Source organism: Hyperoodon ampullatus (assembly GCF_949752795.1).
Source record: "Hyperoodon ampullatus genome assembly, chromosome: 19".
Lineage (NCBI taxonomy): Eukaryota > Metazoa > Chordata > Mammalia > Artiodactyla > Ziphiidae > Hyperoodon > Hyperoodon ampullatus.
This window is the reverse complement of record NC_136932.1, coordinates 44,498,552-44,521,551: the sequence shown is the minus strand read 5'-3', so window position 1 is coordinate 44,521,551 and position 23,000 is coordinate 44,498,552. Positions and strand designations below refer to the sequence as shown.

Here is a 23,000-nt window from a genome sequence, read left to right as displayed (position 1 = left end):
TCTTAGAGTTCCTTTATTTTGTTGTAACAGTAAGACAGTTTTGCAGGAGAGATCATTTAATATTCATCCCATGCAAAATTTTTGTCCAAAACTCTAAACCAGGATTATCCAGTCACCAGTTGTATTTCTACCTCCAGAAATTATCTTGGAAAATTAATTTTTATTGTTTGTCTCTGTTTTATCTATGTTTCTTATATTTAGTTATATGTACTTTGTATAACATATAGGAGTGAAAAAAATGAAACATTTTTGCCATATTAGGAATTTTGGAATATTTTTAGTTCTTTGGCACATATAAGTCTTGTGTCTAATTTCTGTATAGTCTGTTTACATAGGTATTTTAAAGAATGCGTTGAGAATCAGTGTAGCGGACAGCCTTTGATGTGTAGGCTTTTAACTACCATGCAATTTGTGGGAATTGCTAGACTGCATTCCAATGTAATAACTTGTTTTCTAAAAGATGATCGTAAAAGAAACATGTTCATCCATTTACTAAACTATTTCCTGATTACCAACCGTGAGTAAGATAATATGTCAGTCACAGTAGAAGGTAGAAATGAAAAGATCAACATGGCCCTCTAGATGCTAGAGGGGAGTAAGGCACATACTCAAATTAATATAATACATGGCAGAATATGATTAGTGAAATGAGATATAGTAGTAATAACTGACATTTAAGAATTTTTTCTACAGTTACACACTGCTTTTTCATATATTCTCTCTTTTTTGGCTTCATGTAATCTTTTGGTATAGATATAAATTATTAGTCCCATTTTATAAAACTAGGTATTAAGAGTTATCTAAGGTTAACTGGCTAGTCATCAGTCTTCCAAGTCCAGTGTGTTCTTGGTTATATCATGCTGCTTTTCCTGGTGTTTTCTTTCCCACTGCACTTTGCACATCAGCCCTGCTCTCAGCCAGTAGTTCAGTTTTAGCAGCATGACCCTCTTTTGTCTTACTGCAGTGTATGTGCGGTTACTTAAATTTTTTATTTTGTTCTTGATACTTTGTAAGTAAGGAACTGAAATGTGTAAGTGTTGATAGTAATGATACAAAACGTTTTCTAGTAAATTGTGATGAACTTAAGACCAGGATAGAAATCCTTAAGTATGCCACAACTGGCAGATCTTTAGCTTCCTTTTTGTGTTCCTTAGGCTTCAGTTGATGGACTGCATGTATCGTTGTGAAGGGAAACATTCCATTTCAATAGCTTCCCCACCCCATGTGCTGTGTAGTAGTCAATCCAAAGTAGTATTCCCGGACTTCCCTGGTGGCGCAGTGGTTAAGAATCTGCCTGCCGATGCAGGGGACACGGGTTCGAGCCCTGGTCCGGGAAGATCCCACATGCAGCGGAGCAGCCAAGCCCAAGAGCCACAACTACTGAGCCTGCGTGCCACAACTACTGAAGCCCGTGCATCCAGAGCCCGAGCACCGTAACAAAGAGTAACCCCTGCTCACTGCAGCTAGAGAAAGCCCGTGCACAGCAACGAAGACCCAATGTGGCCAAAAATAAAAAAAAAACAAAAAACAAAAAAACTCCCAACAAAGTATTATTCCCACTTGGGGAAAATAAAGATATAGGAGATAATAGACAAAGAAAGGAAAAGTAATGGCTTTAAAGGCCTCTGCTTTCCTCATCTTTTACAGTATCCTCCCAAACCTTACTCTTCAAAATGGACAATGCAAAGTTTTCTGAAGACCCTCTGTTCTTCCACACCTCATGATGCTGCACACGCTCTCCTTCCTTCCTGGAATAATCTTCCACTTTTTATAACTAAATTATCACTCGTTCTATAGGGTACCCTTTAAGGATTTTCTCTCTTTAAGAATGTTTCTGTATTTCTCACAATCTCTCTAGTCTACCTCCTGCCCTATAGAAATGACTACTCTCTTCTTTTGTATGTAACTATTATCATAATAGTTCCTATTACACTGAATTACAATTATATAATTTATGTACCTCTCTAAACTGTCTATGACCAACTTGTGGCTAGGTAGCATGTTTTACTATTATAATGTCTGGTACCTCACAAATGTTGAATAAATATTTGCTGAGTTAATGAATAAACGAATGAATGTATATTCTCTTTTCATGTACTTTTAGTGAGTTGGAATTTTTGGCAACTGATACAAAAACACTTTTAGAAGAGTTAATAAATGTATATAAAATCAAAAAAAGGAAAAAGTAAGATTTTTCTTTAAGAATGTTGGATTATTTTGGTGAAAAATAATAAATTTTTAGGCCCAAGTTAGAGAGCCATTCATATTTATCTATTTATGATAGATGCTATTTTTAGAAGGAAATGAAAAGGATTATACATTTTAATTGTTTATTCAAAACTATGGAGAGGCTCAGTTTGTCCACTTTGGATATTACTTGAGTCAATCATTTAATCCTTTTTTATAACATGTACCAAAAATGTTCTTAACTTTTCTTTATTTTTGTTCTAGGTCATATAAAAGTGGGTCTGGAGTAAACAACAGAAGAACTGAACTATTTTTGAAAGAACATGACCACCTTCGAAAGTAAGTATTATTGAAAAAATGCATACTATATAGTACCTACTTATTTATTTACATATATAGCAAACATTTTATGGTGTTTATTATAGTAAGTGCTTTATCAATGCTAATTCATTTAATTTTTCTAATGATCCTATTGGGTAGAAATAGAATTGCAACTGTTCTGACCATAATTAGGAACGATATGATGCTATCAGATATACAAAATATGCATTCATTACTTATTTGTTACCTGTAATGTGTCTTTTATTGCCTCAATATTTGTTTTCTTTAGCAAGTCTATTGCTCTAATACTTTGTCCACTACTATAGATTACTGATAATAATAATAGTAATAATATTGATATTGACTTAGTTTGAATGGCCTGATACCACTTATATATGTCAGGAAGCTTTACAAAGGGTAATTGGCCATACATCAAATTCAAAGAAAATATCTTATCTTCCAAGAACTCAGAAGAAAATCCCTAAAAACTTGGATGAATGAGACACACACACACACACACGCACACACACATACACACACAAAAACAAGCCACCATACTCTATCCCTGCTTTATCTATTTTTCTTTTGAAATACACTGGTTTCTTTAATTATTTTCTTTGTATTTTGTTATAGAACTTAAGGATCAGAAAATTACTTCTCTCTCTGAGCTCAGCCTGTAAGCACTTGAGCAGCTAATATCCATGATAGTTAAATGATATGAATTATGTTGATATTTGCTGCTGAATGTCATAAATTAGTCATGTCCACATGAGCTTAATGTACTGTTCAATTTGTTTTTCTTTAAAGATTACCACTTTAAATATGAGCTGTTGAAATCAGAACATGGAAAGATCAAGACCTTTTTAGTAGAAGTCTGAGTGCTTCTAGTGTCAGAAAGTTGTTATTTCTTAATATGTTAAATATTATTAATTGGCACAAGGGGGCAGCCTTTCCTAGAGTATGTTTAGTTTATAGTTATTTACAGCTTTGGTAGTTCTTTTTGTATTTGATAGAGACCACCATAAAAAGAATTTTGCGTTATATCCAAAACTACATTAATATACTCTTGGGGTACAGAGTAATTTAAGGAATAAGATACTCAAGTAGCATAAAAATAAACATTAGCTTGCATTAACGTTTTTATATTTATCAACCCCAAAAGAAGTTAAACAGAAATGCAATAGTTTAATTACTTTAAGGATGTTTAGATGCTGAAAAGAATATACCAGAGTTATTATATAAATTGATATTCTTTATTTCATTATTTCAGAACACATTGTTTATTAAAAATTTTATATGAAAAATTTTAGTTTTGCATTAATTTTAGAAATTCAAAGAAAACCCTTCAGGAGTTTAATATTGTCCATTTTACAGGAAAATAAATATAATAGTTCAGGGGCACACAGCTTAAATAATTTGTTTAAGGTTATAAAAGTGATAAGAAGATTGGCAATCAAAAGGTATTTACCATTTTGTTTCTCAGGTGATTTTATGTATGATATACTTTACATATATTCCTTTCAGCATTCTTGTAAGAAGTTAGTATGTGCTCACTCCATACAGAGAGAAACTGAGGCAGGATGAAGTTGAGTGGAACATGAGCTGATAAATGAGGGGAATTGTTAACACTAAGGCTTAATCTTAATAACAAGAGTTTAGTCATTGCTTTCAGTATTAAAACACAGAGCTTCCAAATATGTTTTAGAAAAATCAATATTTTGTGTAAATTACAAATACTTGATAAGTAATAAAATAATATAAAATTACGGACTAACATATATACAAAGTAATAATGATATGAAAAAGTTTCTCTTTTTCAATGTTGTCTCTCTTTCATTTGCTAAGTGCTTTGAGGAAGAATTTTTTTAGAATAACTTTTTAATATAAAAGCTATACGTACTTTTTATAGTACTCATTTTAGAAAGTATGAATAATAATTCAGCAACACAGAAAAGACAGTTTGAAACACTTATCAGTACAGATGCTATACCATTTTTTACTCATCAGTAGGTTGTGAGCCTTTTCCCATGTTATTTGATAATTTTTTGTTTGTTTTTGAATAGTTCTTTTAACTTTTAATAGTGTACATATCCTATAATACAGATAAACCATAATTCATGTAACCTAATGAGTGTTGGCCTTTTGGATTATTTCTAGTTTTTATTATTGTACATACTGAAGTCTTTGCATGTATCCGTAATTATTTCCTTATGATAAATTCCTAGAATTGGCATTGCAGGATTAAAAAATATATTCATTTTTAAAGCTTTTGATATAGTATTGTCAAAATTCCCTCTAAAGTTTTGTTACTTTAGAGTCCCATTAGTAGCATATTCTACCGGTGCTCTCAGGAACAGTTACTTGATTTTTTTCTAACTCATGCCATGAAGATAGGCGAAAACTCTCAGGCAATAGATTTTTTTTTAAAATAAGAAATATATTTTCATTAGGGGAAACATAGGTTAAACAGCCAAGCAGAAGAAGCATAGGTGGTCCAGTGGTTAAGACGTGAGCTTTCACTGCCGCGGGCCCAGGTTTGATCCCTGGTCCAGGAACTAAGATCCCACAAGCCACGTGGAGTGGCCAAAAAAATTTTTTTAAAAAAGAAGTAATAGTTAAATTAACCTAAAAGTGAAATGGACAGCAAGAGATTATGTATTGCAGCAAGACCATTTGTAATGAAGAGGCCAGATTTGCTGTTAGGGTACTTTTTAGTTTGATCTTTCATGAATAAAGGTGTTTTTTTTAAAACTACTCAGTAACTCAAGTAACTCATTTGATTTTGTGCAGTAGGGTCATACTTTTTATGGCAAAAAGCATATTTACATTTTTATTTGATTCTTCATAAAATATTTTTTCATGTTAATGTAAATTTCTACAACTTACTTCAAAAGTCCATGTTTTTGGGCTTCTCTGGTGGCGCAGTGGTTAAGAGTCTGCCTGCCAATGCAGGGGACACGGGTTCGTGCCCTGGTCTGGGAAAATCCCACATGCCGCGGAGCGGCTGGGCCCGTGAGCCATGGCCGCTGAGCCTGCGCGTCCGGAGCCTGTGCTCTGCAACGGGAGAGGCCACAACAGTGAGAGGCCCGCGTAATGCAAAAAAAAAAAGTCCATATTTTTGCCTTGAAAAAGAGTAAAGCAATTTTTATAAATGAATGGTAAACTTTATTAAAAAAAACTGACTTTGTAATGAATTGCTTTTAAATCTCTTCTTAATGTTCTTTTTGTCTAAAAGTAAATGTTGTTAGCTTGTAGCAGTTTATCTCACAGAAGATAGTAATTTCTCTTCCTATTTAGTGGATAAGCTAGCTTTCATTGTTTTTTTTTTTTAAGATTTAATTTAATTTATTTTTGGCTGCGTTGGGTCTTCGTTGCTGTGCGTGGGCTTTCTCTAGTTGGCAGCGAGTGAGGGCTACTTTTCATTGCAGTGCGCCGGCTTCTTATTGCAGTGGCTTCTTTTGTTGGAGGGCACGGGCTCTACATGCTCAGGCTTCAGTAGTTGTGGCATGCGGGCTCAGTAGTTGTGGCTCACAGGCTCAGTAGTTCTGGCTCGTGGGCTTTAGAGCGCAGGCTCAGTAGTTGTGGCACACGGGTTTAGTTGCTCCGCGGCATGTGGGATCTTCCCTGACCAGGGATCGAACCCGTGTCCCCTGCACTGGCAGGCGGATTCTTATCCACTGTGCCACCAGGGAAGTCCCTAGCTTTTTTTTCTAACTTATCTTTCCCTGAGTCTCAGTATGTCAGAAGAAAATGCTGGCTTTGAATGAGTGTCAAGCTTGTAGCTGTTTGTTTTTTGCTGTACTGTGGATGCATTCCTGTGAGCTCTTTGGTTGCTGTTTAGATTAATTTCCTTTATATGTTTGTTCTCTTTCATTGCTTCCTTATATTTTCCTTTTTTTTAAAAAAAAAAAAATTTTATTTATTTATTTATTTATTTTTCCTGTGTTGGGTCTTTGTTTCTGTGCGAGGGCTTTCTCTAGTTGTGGCAAGTGGTGGCCACTCTTCATCGCGATGCGCGGGCCTCTCACTATCGCGGCCTCTCTTGTTGCGGAGCACGGGCTCCAGACGCGCAGGCTCAGTAGTTGTGGCTCACGGGCCCAGTTGCTCCGCAGCATGTGGGATCTTCCCAGACCAGGGCTCGAACCCGTGTCCCCTGCATTGGCAGGCAGATTCTCAACCACTGCGCCACCAGGGAAGCCCATATTTTCCTTTTTGAGAGGAGTATTTGAGTTAGTTTTGTATTTCAAAGTTCTTTTTTTTCCCCTCTAAAGAACTTTTGCCTGTATGATCTTATCTCTCTTCGTATTTATTTTTAAAGGGTGTGGGGCTGATTGTATTATTGCGGTTTTTACAGCTTTTTCTTTAGAAGAATTTTGTCATTTGAATAAAACATGTCTTCCACATTTACCTTAATGAAGTTGACAAATTTCAGAGTACTGGTGAGAAACTTGGATTAGGAGATAAGTATACACAAATAGAATGAGCCTGGCCTCTTGCTGGACTTCTTTACTGCCAGTGATCATCACCTCCACGTGAAAATTAGCCACCTTTTACCAAGGCTGCTGCCTCCATTTTCTCATCTGTGTTTGTACCACTTCAAAAATCTTCAACTCTAACATTTCACTCTGACCCACACTATTTATTCTTCCAAGCCTATCTGCAGCGTCACTAGCTTCTCTTATATTTTTCTTCTCACCTTTAACCTCTCCTACCCTCACTAGCTTGGATCTCATAGTTGATCAACTGAAATATTCCCAACATTTGGCCTTTTCTGTGCTCCTGTCTTTTTCTGTACCCTAGTAAAATGCCAACCCAATCCACAGTCTACTGTTCTACTCCTCTATTTAAGGGTTAAAGAGAAAGCACCCAATATACAGATTAACTTTGTTTTAGATTCATTATTTCCAACCTCGTCTGAGTATTCAGCATTGCCCAGTACCTTTTGCTTGCTTGACCCAGTTTAGTTGTCTCTCTCATTCTTTTCAAGAAATTTACCAGGACTTCCCTGGTGGTCCAGTGGTTAGGACTCTGCACTTCCAATACAGGGGGCACGGGTTCGATCCCTGGTTGGAGAACTAAGATCCCACATGCCACAGAGCGGCCAAAAAAAAAAAAAAAAAAAAAAGAACTTTACCAAAACGTCTCATTCCCCTTCTTGACTTTATGGTCCCTCCACCTAAAAGAGAGGTCCTTAACTCCTACTTCATTGAATTTTTAAGGTTCTTTCTCCTTAGTACAAATTCACATACAGGAATACCCTTCTTTACCCCTTTCCTGTAGTTTTTAGAGGACTAGTTTTTTTCCTGGGAAGGCTAATACATCCATCTGGCTCTGTCTCTGTCCTTACCTGATACCTCAGCTATTTTACTCTTCCGTCATCTACTATACTGGCTCTGTCTCTCTAGTTTATGAATACACTTGCTGTCTCTGTGTCAGTACTCATTTCCTCCTTAGCCTATTGACTTCTTCCCTCACAGTCTACTGAGCATGTTGTCACTGGGGACGTCAATGAGCTCCTGAAGGCCAAACCTAATATTGTTTGACTGCTCTGCCTCACTTGATACTCTTAATCTCTTCCCTCCTTGAAAACCTAGGCCACTGTAACACTGAAATTTACTGGTTCTCCACTAGCCTTTCTTACTACTCTTTGTTTCCTTCCTGGCTGCCTTCTGATGTAGCCTCAGAATCCTTTACATAGTGTTCTCCAGGCAGAAATTAATTAGAGCTAATTCACCAGATAAAACTTATTTGTCATCTACCCTCTCACATTAGCCCAGTTATTTGTCCTTGACACACATCATAACAACAATTCCTCCTCCCCAGAGATGGCAGCTATAAAGAAGACCTAGCAAAGAGAAATTGAAAGAAATTGAAATTTTCATTCAAAAATTTATAGGAAAAGCAACTGGTGAGATTTTTTTTTTTTTTTTTTTTTTTTTGCGGTACACGGGCCTCTCACTGTAGTGGCCTCTTCTGCTGCGGAGCACAGGCTCCGGACGTGCAGGCCCAGCGGCCACGGCTCACGGGCCCAGCCACTCCGCAGCATGTGGGATCCTCCCGGACCGGGGTACGAATCCGTGTCCCCTGCATCAGCAGGCGGACTCTCAACCACTGCGCCACCAGGGAAGCCCAACTGGTGAGATTTTTATACTGCCAAGAATAATAAAATTAATGAGAGAGTTGAAGAAAGAGGAACAAATTCTGAAATTATATAGACCCAGCTAAGAAGGTAAGCTGAGGAGTTTTATCCATACTTAGAGGCTCTGTTTGTTTTCATGGAAGTACTCTGATTTGTGGGAATGGCATGATTACAACTGGAATTGCAAATTATATTAAGCACATCACCTTAAAAATTCTTGACATTTAAATCAGACCTTTGGCAGTATTTCAAAGTAGTCAAAATATTTAAAATATTACATAATATGTCGGTTCCTAAATTATCATTTCATCTAGTTGGATCACATCATAAGAACATATAAATAGACATTTTAGTTTTTCCTCTTATTAACTTGCCACTTTTATCTTGACTAAGATACCTTAATGGATTTATTCCTTAAATTGGTATAATAGATAGGGAATGGGTTTTGAAGCCAAACAGATCTGAGTTTAAATCCTGGTGTGAACTGTATATATGGGGGCAAGGGCCTTAAACCCTCTGACTCTCTACTGTCTTAAATGGGGAAGACTGAATTCTTACTTTGCACAGTGTTAAAACACTTAAAATTAGAGATAATGTGTAAAGTTTTTGCCTAGTACAGTGCCTGACATGTAGTAGACCAGTTCTCAAATTACATTGAGCCATTCTTGCCCATAGCAGCATTAGAACAGAAAAGTAGACTAGTAACTAGAATTGTGTACCTAGAGCTAGGTGACAGACTCCAGCCCTCTGGGGCCCTTCAATGCCAAAATGGTATGTAGGAATAAATATCAGCTAACCCTGATTATCTATTAAAGCTCAGAGTGTGTTTTTAAATCATTCTCTTCATTTATTGCTCATTAGATTTTCATTAGTATAGTAAGTGGTTTATTTATTCCTAAGCTTCATTTTTAGACGGGAGTTTTCAAATTCCAGTTGCATTTCATCTGTTTCTTTGCGTTTATCTAAATGCACATATAATTTTTTATACCACTTTTGTTGTTTATTGAGGTAACATTGGTCTATAACATTATATAATGAAGTTTTGTGTGTACAACATTATATTTCTACTTCTGTATATGCTATAGCTTGCTTACCACCAAAAATCTAGTTCGCATTTGCCCCCACACAGTTGATCCCCTTTACCCATTTTACCTTCCCCTTCCCTTCCCTTACGGTAACCTCTACTCTGTTCTCTGTATCTATGTATTTGATTTTGTTTGGTTTGTTCATTTATTTTGGTTTTTTGTTGTTGTTTGCATTTTTTATATTCCACATATGAGTGAAATTATATGGTATTTGTCTTTCTCCTTTTGACTTATTTCACTTAGCATAATAACCCTCAAAGTCCACCCATGTTGTCACAAATGGCAATATTTCATCTTTTTATGGCTGAATAGTATTCCATTGTGTGTGTGTGTGTATATATATATATATAATACATCCTCTTTATCCATTGAGATATTACCTCATACCTATTAGAATCGCTATTATAAAAAAGGCAAGAAATAACAAATGTTGGTAAGAGTATGTAGAAGAGGGAACCCTCATACACTGTTGGTGGGAATGTAAATTGGTACAGCCGCTATGGAAAACAGAATGGAGATTCCTCAAAAAATTAAGAGTAGAACTACCATATGATCCTGCTATTCCATTTCTGGGTATTTATCCAAAGAATATGAAAACACTAATTCAAAAAGATAGATGCACCCCTCTGTTTATTGCAGCATTATTTACAATAGCTCAGATACAGAAACAACCTAAGTGCCCATCAAGAGATGAATGGTTAAAGAAGATGTGGTATATATATATTCAATTTCCATTGTTTTACCAAGCATTTGTTGAGCATCTACAATGTGGAAAGCATTGCACTGGGTGTTAGAAATAGAGAAGAGATAAAGCCTAGTGACGTTCTGCCCTGTTTTTAATGAGCTCCACTAGGATGGGAGTCGGGGGGCAGAAGAGAACTGTTAACAGGTAATCACAGTGCATCATAATTAAGTTTAATGTATGGAGACGTGTGTGCATACCACTATAGTAGCACATTAAAGGGAATGATGAACTCTAAAGCTTCTGACAGGGCTTCATAGAAACAAAGCATGTGATTTGAGTCTTGAAGGATGAGTAGGTATTCACTAAAGTAGACATAAGAAAAGGTTTTGGGAAAAGATGAAACTTGAACCTTATGACCATATCTTTTTTAAAAAAAATCTGTATCATTCCTGATAAATGATCAATGTAGATACATTAGAAATATCATTCATTTATTGCCTGTTTACAAACTCTCTCCCAGATTACAGGCCTTACACATGCCCCTGAAAGGGCAGCCTCATAGGGAGCAAGAGAAAACAGTGGAGGGATGAACTGAGAGGTCATAGTGTTTCTGAGATTCATCTATATGTTTTTTATATCAGTAGTCAGTTCCTTTCTATAACTGAGTACTTTCCATTTTAGGATGCTATACCACAATTTGTTTATCCATTAACCCATTGATGGATATTTGGGTTGTTTTCAATTTGGGGCTGTTACAAATAAAGCTGCTATGAATATGAATATTAAAGCTCCAATATTCTTTCTTATAGAATTCCAATTAATAAATGTACAAGGACTGATAGAAATAGAAAAATCAGTAGGTAAACAGCACAGTAATAATGGGAAAGAAAGATTCACTAAATGGATGCTAAAATTAGTGGGAATTTTGAGGAGAAACAGGGTACCTGCATACTCTCAAAGCATCTTCCCCTACGTTAATTAATTACAATAGGAAATATAGTAATTTTACAGTGGAGAAACCTGGCAGACACCACCTTAACTAAGCAGTCTAGGTTAACATCAATAATAAGACATATTGACATGATATACAGCCTGATATGATGCTTCAAGGGCCTGACATCACTGTATGGTATTCTTGCTAAAACTGCATAAGGTCATGACCATAACACTTTAAAATACTAGTCAGTTATTTTTGTAGAATGTCCCTCAACTTGGGTTTGTCTGATATTTCTCATGACAAATTAAGGTTAGGCCATTTTGTCACAGACTGAAGGAGACTTAGGAGACATGATAACCAATGCAATATAGGATCTTGAATTGGATCATAAAAAGGGACGTTATGCTGACACATATATATGGAATCTAAAAAGTAAAAAAAAAAAAAAGAAAGAAAAAAAATGGTCAGAAGAACCTAGGGGCAAGACAGTAATAAAGATGCAGACCTACTAGAGAGTGGACCTGAGGATACGGGGAGGGGGAAGGGTAAGCTGGGACAAAGTGAGAGAGTGGCATGGACATATATACACTACCAAATGTAAAATAGGTAGCTAGTGGGAAGCAGCCGCATAGCACAGGGAGATCAGCTCGGTGCTTTGTGACCACCTAGAGGGGTGGGATAAGGAGGATGGGAGGGAGGGAGACGCAAGAGGGAAGAGATATGGGGATATATGTATATGTATAGCTGATTCACTTTGTTATAAAGCAGAAACTAACACACCACTGCAAAGCAACTATACTCCAATAAAGATGTTTTTAAAAAAAGGACGTTAGTAGAAAGATTGGTGAATAAAGTCTGTAGTTTAGCTAATCTTACTGTATTAATGTTAAATTCACCGATTTTGATAATTGTACTAGGTTATGTAAGACATTAACATTAGGAAAGCAGAGTGAAGGGTATACGAGAATCCTCTGTACTATTTTTTGCAATTTTTCTCTAAGTCTAAAATTATTTCAAGCTAAAAAGCTAAAAAACCCAACCAACAGAAAAACAATGATAAGCAAAATAGGAAGGAAAAGGTTCTTCCTCAACCTGATTAAAGGCATGTACAAAAACTGTTAATATCAAACTTAAGGATGAATGCTTTCTCTCTAAAATATAAAACAAGGCAAGAATGTTTGCACTAACCACATTTTACAGCATTGTACTGGAGGTCGTAGCAAGTGCAATAAGGGAGGAAAGGGATAAAAGGAATACAGATTGGAAAGGAAGAAATAAAACTATTTTTGTCAAATAAAAAGATTATGTAAATAGAAAATCCCAAAGGATTTACCTAGAAGCTATTAAATTAGTAAGTAAATTTAGCAAGGTCACAGGATGAAAGGTTATATATAATTATAAATTCTATTGCTATACTAGCAAAAACAATTAGAAAACTAAAATTTTAAAATTCCATTTACAACACATCCCCAAATAGGAAATATTTTAAAGTAAACTGAATATAATTTGTGCAAGACCTTATGTTGAAAACCATAAAATGCTTAGAGAAATTAAAGGAGACCTAAATAAATGGAAAACATACCATGTTTCTGGATTGGAAGATTTGCTACTGTTAAGATGGCAATTCTCCCCAAATTGTTCTATAGATTCAATGTAATCTTATTTAAATTCCCAGCATATTTTTTTACAATCTGACTGTAAAATTTATATGGAAATGCAAAGGACCTGGAAGAGCCAAAAAATTCAGAAAATACAAACAAAGTTAGAGTACTTGCACTATCTCAATTCAGGACTTACTATAAAGCTATAATAATCAAAACAGTAAGCTGCTGGCATAAGATGGACCTATATAGGTTAATGGAACAGAACAGGGTTCAGAAATAAACTAACTAACATATGGTCAATTAATTCCCAACAAAAGGTGCCAACATAATTCAGTGGGGGAAAGGAGAATATTTCCAACAAATGGTGCTGAAACAATAAGTAAGTTCCCTACATACGAACCTTCAAGTTGTGAACTTTCAAAGACGCGAACCTGCGTTCGCATGTCCAATCACGTAAGTTAGTTCACATGTCTGATGTACATTGTCACGTGCGTGCATCCTCTACAAGTGGTTGTGCTTTTGTGTACTTTACTGTACGGTACTGTTTATTACCAGGTAGACTCATAGTCTTGTTTTATACTCTGGGTTATAATCCAGCACTATCATTATTTTATTCTTCAAACTGTTTCACCTTTGGCCATTGGGAGCTCCTGCAGATTAGCCTCTGTCATTTGACATGCCCCATCCTTTTTTTGAGCACTTCCTGTACTGTCTGGCACAACAGCGTTTGTGGCTCATCTTGTATTTTCCCTGCCTTGGCTCTAGAACCAACCACTTCTCCAAGCAGCCTTGGTTCCTCTTATTGGAGAGTGGTTCAGAAACTAAGATCTGGGTGCTAGATATGCTTATTGCTATCGAAGTGTCATTCCTTCTAGGCTCTCTCTTGCTAAAAGTTTTTATCTTGAATGGGGTTGAATTTTTTCATATCTTTTAATCTGTTGAACTGATCAGATTTTTTTCCTTTTTTGTAGTATAGTGAATTACATTGATTATTTTCAAACATTAAACCAATCTTGATTCCTAGAATAACCCCCTTTTATTATATATTTATTATCCCTTTTATATATTGCTGGATTTATTTTAAGGATCTTTACATTATGCTTATGAAGAATATCTTTAGTTTTCTTTTCTTTGAAGTGTTTTTGCCTGGTTTTAGTGGAAGGGTAAGACTGGCACCATTAAAATGAGTTCTTTCTGTTTGCTGAAAGAGTTTGTGCAGGCTTGGTGTTGTTTCTTCCTTAAATATTTGATAGAATTTACTATTGAATCCATCTTAGCCTAGAGTTTTCTTTGTGGCAAGATATTTAAATTACAAATTCAGTTTCTTTTGTAGATGTAAGACTATGGCTCTGTTTCATTTATTCCTGGGCCAGAGGGTGATAGGTGATTGTGATTGGCCCAGCCTGTCACACATCCATCCTTGTGGCCAATGGACTGGAAAGTTTGTTATCAGAAGAAAGAGAATGCGGCATATACAGGGCTCCAGGGAAGTTATCAGCCAACTTAGTCACTTCAATTTGGGTTTACTACACTCTCTTCTACACCCTAAGCCATAGACATAGAAATAGTATAGTTAAGCAAATCCTTTTTTCTAGTGATAGTGATTGAAGTGGACTTTTACTTTAATAATTCATTCCTCCCTCCATCCCCTACCAATGAATTATGAACTTTTTATGGGTCTATAAGGCCCTACATGACCAACATACTACCTGTTTTATCTCTTTCCATCCCTTCATCTGTATCACTCTCTGCCTCTACTTATTAGGTACCAGCCTGACTGGTTTTTATTCATTCCTTTCCCAAAGATATCAAGGCTTTTCCTTTCTTGCTTCTTTGTTTTTATATTTTGTTTTATCTGCTTAAAATACTCTTCTCTTAGCTTTTTGTATACCTTATTCCTTGACATCTTTATGGTCTAAGCTCACTTGTCACCTCTTCAAAGAGGCCTTTTCTAACTATCTTGTCTGAATTAGACTCTCCCTGATTATTATTTAACAAAGTACTTTTTTTGTTTCCTTCATAGCATTTATGAGAATCTGTAATAATTTGTTCTTTTTGTTTATTTTTTAAATTATCTGACTCTTCTTAGGCTTCATGAGGGTAGGGCCTAGTTCCTCTAGTTCTTGGCAGTGTGTTGGGTCCCCAGTTCCTGTTATATCATGAACACTTAATATTTACTTGTTTGAATAAATGGATATAAGTAGAAGATGTATTAATTTTGGTTTCATATACATATGTGTATATACATGTGTGCCCCAATGCAGAAAATCTGTTTCATTCATATACTTATTCCTCAAATATTTATTGAATACATACTATGTACAAGGTATTGGTTCCAATGCTATGTATATATGAAATCTGATTTTGAGAACTGAAAGGGATATTATTGATGTGATTTTTTTTGCTTTGCAAAATGAATTCTTCATGAAATACCTTTTAAAAATCAAATTTTTACGTGGTATATAATAAAAGTCTGGCAAGCACCTCTTATTTACAGATGAGGAAACAAGATTCAGAGAGGACAAGGTCTCATAACTATTTAATAGTATAGCTCTTACTAAACCCACATTTCCTAACCTATTTCCATATTGTCCCACATCACACTGCCTTCTCTGTGATTTACTTCTTTAAATCTTTATTTTTTCTTGTATTAGGGAGCCAGCATGGTGTAATGCTAATGAGAATTGAAAGACGAGTGACTTTTCACTTCTCTGAAAAGCAAGTGACCTGGCCTTTCTCTGTTTTTTCCATCTTTAAAATGGGATAGTAGTTGTTCCCTTATGTTAGATGATTTTGAGGAAGAATGACTTAAGGTTTAAGGCATTTTACAAAATTAAAAGCACTCTAAAAATCTAAAGAATTTGTTTCATATAACTTTTCAAATATGGGACTGTTGTACAAAGCAAATTACACTTAAACAGGATCAGTTACATTATTTAGTTGAGAATTTGTTTTGTTTTCAATCCATTAACTGTTTAGCAGATATGATTGAGTTATCTGAGATGGCACACATATTTGTATTATAATTGTACACTTCAGTATAAATATGTCCATGAATGAGTAAAGAATATTCTCAGGTGGAGACTTAGTTTTATCTGCTGACAACTTTTCTTATGTCTTAGGCTATGCTTAGACTTGATGTTTTGAATTTTTTAATTCACTAGCCTTTTTTCACTCTTTGTTTGTTTCATGATTTTAGTTAAATTTCCCTGAGGTCACATGCCTAGTAAAAGCTGAGATTTAAACCTACGTCCTCTGATTGTGTTGTTTCTGCTATACTGCACTACCTCTCCAAGATGATTCTTACGATATCTACTTCACAGAGTTGCTGAGCTAATGCATGTAAAAAGGCTTTGTAAACTGTGAGGCATTTCTGTATAAGGCAGAACATAACGGGGGTTATAAGAGTAAGAAAAGAAAATACTGAAGGAGGAAACCTTTTGTATGCACTGTCAATTTACCTTTCTTAAATAAAATTTGAAATACTTTTGATGCCAGAATAGTCTTGATGAAATGCATTTCTAATGTATTAACAGACCATGACCATATTTGAAAAATATGAGATATATGATCACCATAATTTAGTGACCTTTTGATGGAGTGGTTTTCTCCCAAAAGTTTTTGGTATACATAGTTTATATATATTATTTAATAAATACCATACAAGTCAATTAAATAATGGTCAGATTATAACATCTGTGAATGGAGCAATATAGTAGACTCTTGGCATTCAAGATTAACATTAGCTTTCTTTTTTTTTTTTCCCGGTACGCGGGCCTCTCACGATTGTGGCTTCTCGCATTGCGGAGCACAGGCTCCAGACGCGTAGGCTCAGCAGCCATGGCTCACGGGCCCAGCCGCTCCGCGGCATGTGGGATCTTCCCGGACCGGGGCACAAACCCGTGTCCCCTGCATCATCAGGCGGACTCTCAACCACTGTGCCACCAGGGAAGCCCTCCTGGGGTATTTTTAAATTACATATCAAAGCTCCATTGTCTCAGGTGGTACACTTGTCTGCCATATTGAAATAGATGACAAAGCAAATTAACAGTACCCTGAGCAACATTTTGTTTATTTTTATATTCATTTGATAAATGTCTACTTTAACAAAGCAGAATGTTCTCGTTAGGAGCTTTTATATAGAACTCCTTTTCACTTGGAGCTCTAGTAAAATCAAATTCACCTTCAGTTGGTCTGTGGCTTTGTTAAACAGTAAAACTTAAGTTGGAGGTGCTCTGCAATAGTGAGGAATTTTCTCTACCCTAATATGTTTGTATAATATAACACTTATATCCTCCTTGTCCTCTGTGGAAATTTATAAGGATGATTTCAGTGTTAACTCTGATTGGTATTTTATTGATCCAACAAGTGTCTCATTTACTTACTTATTCATTCATTTATCAAGCATTTAAGGAATGTCTTCTGTATGCTAGATACTGTACTAGACTCTAGGGAATTTAAGATAAATTAGACTCCGTCTCTACCCTGTGGGAACTCATTCTAGTTAGATAAATAATAAACATGTAATTAGGATATCCTGTGAAATATTATATTTTTAAAAGTATCTCATATACTTTAAAAAATATTATTATTTTTCTTTAAAGATTTTTTTTGATGTGGACCATTTTTAAAGTCTTTATTGAATTTGTTACAGTATTACTTCTGTTTTATGTTTTGGTTTTTTGGCCACGAGCCCTGTGGGATCTTAGCTCCCTGACCAGGGCTCGAACCCACAGCCCCTGCATTGGAAGGTGAAGTCTTAACCACTGGACCGCCAGGGAAGTCCCCAAAATATTATATTTTTTAAAATATATGAGATAACATGTGAAAAACTTCGTAAGCTTTACAAATTTAAAATATTTTTCCTCCAGTGCATAGTATGATGTCTGATATATCTTAAATGCTTGTTATAATCTTGAAGGAATTGATGAAGAGCAAGGAGCTATGAAAACACATTATAGTATAAAGAAGTATTAGTTCTGCCCGATGTATAGATAGAATGGGAAAGGCTTCCCAAAGGATATGACTTCTGAACTGGACTTTGAAATGAAAGCAGTTTATGTTGAAAATCAGGAAAGGGAATGCAGAACAAGAGAGAGACTATGAGGCATGAAAGTGCCTTGATCTACATGAGCCATGTATCTGTAGGCTTATACAGTTTACACAATACTTTTGTTTACACTATTGCTTTTGAGCCTTATGACAACTCCATGAGCTGAGTTCATATAGTCAAGTGCTTGAGCCTTGACTAATAAAACTCAGGTTCTAGGGTGTAAGAGAAAGCAACTAGCCATTTTATTCTTTATAGTTTCATGAATGTCATGATTGCTTATACTATTGAATTTCTATGATTATATTTATGAAAGAACTGTTTTCTGAGTTATATGTGAGAGAAAAACATACACATACGATGAAAAGTATATTTCCATTTTTATTTACATAAGCAGATTAGTTTATATTGATATACAAGTGAAATTTTTAGAGGTTTCAGAAACAAATTAGAAAATGTTTCCTTAATATTTCATATTCTTTTTAATTCAGGTAGGTTTTTAGGGTTTTAATCCTTGTATACCATTTATCTAAAGAACAACAAATGGAAACTGTGATTCCTCACATTTTCTCGTAGGCTTTTTGTTTCTGCTATAGTTAAACAAGTTTGCTGACATTAAAAAAAATTTTTTTTTGCACAAAAATGTTTATTAAAATACTTGAGGGAGAAAAAGAGAAATAAAAACTGTCTCCTCATTTAAACTTGACTTCCTATTGTATATTGTTTGTAATCAAAACAGTGTGGGCTTCCCTGGTGGCGCAGTGGTTGAGAGTCTGCCTGCCGATGCAGGGGACACGGGTTCGTGCCCCAGTCTGGGGGTATCCCACATGCCGCAGAGCGGCCGGGCCCGTGAGCCATGGCCACTGAGCCTGCGCGTTCGGAGCCTGTGCTCCGCAACGGGAGAGGCCACAACAGTGAGCGGCCCGCATACTGCAAAAAAAAAAAAACAGATCATAGACCTAAATGTAAAATACAGAACTCATAGAAGTTTTATAACATAGGAGAAAATCTAGGTAACATTGGGCTTGGCAATGAGTTTTTAGTTACAATGCCAAAAACACCATCCATGAAAGAAAAAGTTGATAAGATCGACTTCATTAAAATGAAAAACCTCTGCTCTTCCAAAGACACTATCAAGAGAATGAAAAGACAGCTACAGACTGGAAAAAAATATTTGCAAAACACATATCTGATAAAGGACTATTATCCAAAATATACAAAGAACTCTTAAAACTCAACAGTTAAAAAGTGGGCAAAAGGTCTGACAGACACTTCATCTGAGAAGGTATGCAGCTGGCAAAGAACCATATTAAAAGTGCTCAACATCATATGTCATTAGAGAATTGCAAATTAAAACAACTGGAGGGCTTCCCTGGTGGCGCAGTGGTTGAGAGTCCGCCTGCCGATGCAGGGGACACGGATTCGTGCCCCAGTCTGGGAAGATCCCACATGCCGTGGAGCAGCTGGGCCCGTGAGCCATGGCCGCTGAGCCTGTGCGTCCGGAGCCTGTGCTCCGCAACGGGAGAGACCACAACAGTGAGAGGCCCGCGTACCGCAAAAAAACAAAACAAAACAAAAACAACTGGATACCACCATGTACCTATTAGAATGGCTAAAATCCAAAACATTGACACCACCAAATGCTAGGAAGGATGTGGAGCAACAGGAATTCTCATTGCTGGTGGGAATATAACGTGATACAGCCAATTTGGAAGCCAGTTTGGCAGTTTTTCTTAAAAAGCTAAATAGTCTTACCATATGATCTAGCAGTCACAGTCCTAGGTATTTACCTAAACGAATTGAAAATAGGTGTAAATAAAAACCTGCACATGAATGTTTATAGCAGCTTTACTCATAATTGCCAGAAGTTGGAAGCAACCAAGATGTCCTTCAATAAGTGAATGGATAAGCAACCTGTAGATACATCCATTCAATGGAATATTATTCAGTGATACAAGAAACAAGCTATCAAGCCCCCAAAAGATATGGAGGAACCTTAAATGTATAAAAGAAGCCAGTCTAGAAAGACTTGATACTGTATAATTCCAGCTACATGACATTCAGGAAAGGTCAAAACTATAGACAGTAGAAAGATCAGCTGTTGTCAGGGGTTCAGGGTGGGAGGAGGAAGAAGAATAAGTGGAGAATAGGGGATATTTAGGGCTGTGAAACTATTCTGTATGATACTGTAATGGTGAATATATGACATTATGCATTTGTAAACCCCATAGACCTGTACAACTGCAAAGAGTAAACCCTAATATAAACTATGAACTTTAGTTAATAATGTATCAATATTGGTTCATCAGTTGTAACACATGTACCACACTAAAGATGTTAATAGGTGGGGGAGAATGGGTATATGCGCTCCCTGTACTTCTTTTTTTTTTTTTTTTTTTTTTTTTTGTGGTACGCAGGCCTCTCACTGTTGTGGCCTCTCCCGCTGTGGAGCACAGGCTCCGGACGCGCAGGCTCAGCGGCCATGGCTCACGGGCCCAGCCGCTCCGCGGCATGTGGGATCCTCCCAGACCGGGGCACGAACCCGTGTCCCCTGCATCGGCAGGCGGACTCTCAACCACTGCGCCACCAGGGAAGCCCTCCCTGTACTTCTTGCTGAATATTTCTGCAAACCTAAAACTGTTCTAAAAAGTCTACTGATTTTTTAAAAATAGAAAATGTGACTTTCTGATTTCACTGCTAATAATTTAGCTTTTATCTTTCTCTTTTTTCTCTCCCTGACTGAAATGGGCAGAGTCTGTCAGGTGCTTAACTTTTTTGTCTCTAGGTAACTTCATGGGATTATAAAACAAAATTTCTCTGCTAAATAAACCATGAAAAAAGCAAGTACAGATACTCCTTGGTCTACCCAGACAAAAAACAAATATGCCACAATATGCGTGTTAATGGAAGAGTGGTTACAAATGATTTCTACATTCATCTTTGTTTTTCGGTATTTTCCAAATATTATCTGTAAAATAACACTTTGATAGCGCTTAAACAGCTTTTTGTATCCTACTACAGCTTAACTGTATTGTTAACATGTCTTAGAAGATATTATATAGAAATAAATAAGACACAGGTCTCTGGTTAACTGTGAGTGAAAGACTGCTTCACCACAGTGCTTGATGTAAATTATCTCATTGGTTGGTGACAACCTCATCAGATTTTTTTGCAGTTTACAAAGGGATCAGTTTTAAATTTTTATTTGTTATGCACTTGATTGTTTTCTTGCTTACTTGTTTATTATTTACTTTCTTGTTTATTATTTACTTATTCACCTACTCTTTTAAAAGAAGATTCTAATTAGTTGTTACCTAAGTGGTTTTCCCAAGTTCTTACATTTTGTTGGTTAAAACTACTTTAAAATATGTGCTTGAAATTTGTGTCATTTGCAGTTTGTGTATTTAGGGAAATGAGTTATTTTTTAGACAGAATTATTATCTAAGTGTGGCTTTAGTGATTCCTTGGTACAATAATTGGTGATGAAATTTAGCTCATTGTTTTCAGCTAGTTTAAATTGGTCTTGAAAGAAACAGAAACTTGTTGCTTAATATAGACTGTAGATGGCTCTTTGGAATGCCTCTGGGCTATTATGAAGTACTTGTTTAAGAAAGATAATTCCACTTGATTATATATTATATACCCCAAAGGAGAGTAATTTTAAATTCAATTTTAACTAGATTATGCTGTCTTTATGGAGCCACTTTGTTGCTGAATTGTATCCACACTATCCAGGATGCTTTTTTGTTGTTGTTTTTGCAGTACTCGGGCCTCTCACTGTTGTGGCCTCTCCTGTTACGGAGCACAGGCTCTGGAGGCTCAGGTTCAGCGGCCATGTCTCCCGGACCTAGCCGCTCCGTGGCATGTGGGATCTTCCCGGACTGGGGCACGAACCCACGTCCCCTGCATCAGCAGGCAGACTCTCAACCACTGCGCCACCAGGGAAGCCCCAGGATGCTTTTAATGAATGGAGTTTATTCAGCTAATAGGTGATGCAGTCAACATTCAGAAAGCCACATAGTCTGGCTCTTAATCCCTCCACCGTCTTTGTAATTTTTGAAATTCTTAATCATAGCATTTATATAAGATATTTATGACATTTTTAAAGTTCATCTTTGTTCCCTAATTCATACAGTAACTTAGATTTCCTGGTCCACTACTTTATAATAAAACCTCAATTTATTAATTTATAGAATGGACTTAGAAATCCTTTTGGAAAAAGGTAGTTGGAACAAATATACAAGTATCTGAGTCCCTGCTGTGTTCCATGCACTGTACCAAATGGATACAGATGTCTGGGAGTTTGTTTTCTTACTTTCTGCTATAAAGCTGCCCCTTTACCAAATTTAGCTACCTGTAAATTCCTCCCTAAAATGGATTTTTGGTGGGTTTCTTTGTTTCCAGTGTGTGATGCATAAAGGCAAATATTTTACAGATCAAAGGTGCATTGGTGTCTTTATTCAGGTTCCTTTTTTTTTTTTAATAAGTGAGGGGTCGTTTATTTATTTATTTATTTTTGGCTGCATTGGGTCATTGTTGCTGTGCACGGGCTTTCTCTAGTTGCGGCACACGGGGGCTACTCTTCATCGCAGTGCGCAGGCTTCTCTTTGTGGGGCATCTCTTGTTGCGAAGCACAGGCTCTAGGCGCGCGGGCTTCAGTAGTTGTGGCACACGGGCTCAGTAGTTGTGGCTCAGGGATTAGTTGCTCCGCGGCATGTGAGATCTTCCCGGACCAGGGATCAAACCCGTGTCCCCTGCATTGGCAGGCAGATTCTTAACCACTGTGCCACAGGGGAGTCCCTATTCAGATTCTTGAATTCTAAAGTGTGGCAAGCTGAGATATGATTTTGTTTTTCAAAAAAAGGCAGGAACTTTAAGATATGAATAATTACTACTTATAGGCATTAGAACTATATTTGCCTATCCTGTCTCTCAGCAAGTTGGTTGTAATTCTTAAGTTGTGAATAGACAACTTGGAGCTATCTAAACTAA

General features: G+C 36.4%; 1 protein-coding gene across 2 annotated transcripts in view; it reads left to right on the top strand.

Moving 5' to 3' along the window:
* The window catches only part of GOSR1 (golgi SNAP receptor complex member 1), a gene marked incomplete at its 5' end in the record, with an annotated part of 48,923 nt that overhangs the window by 13,354 nt on the left and 12,569 nt on the right, over nucleotides 1-23,000 (top strand). For both annotated transcript variants that reach the window (XM_079724777.1, XM_079724776.1), the window contains one exon: nucleotides 2,452-2,526. In XM_079724777.1, coding sequence (XP_079580903.1) covers nucleotides 2,452-2,526 — 75 coding nt within the window. The remainder of the gene's footprint in view (nucleotides 1-2,451; nucleotides 2,527-23,000) is intronic.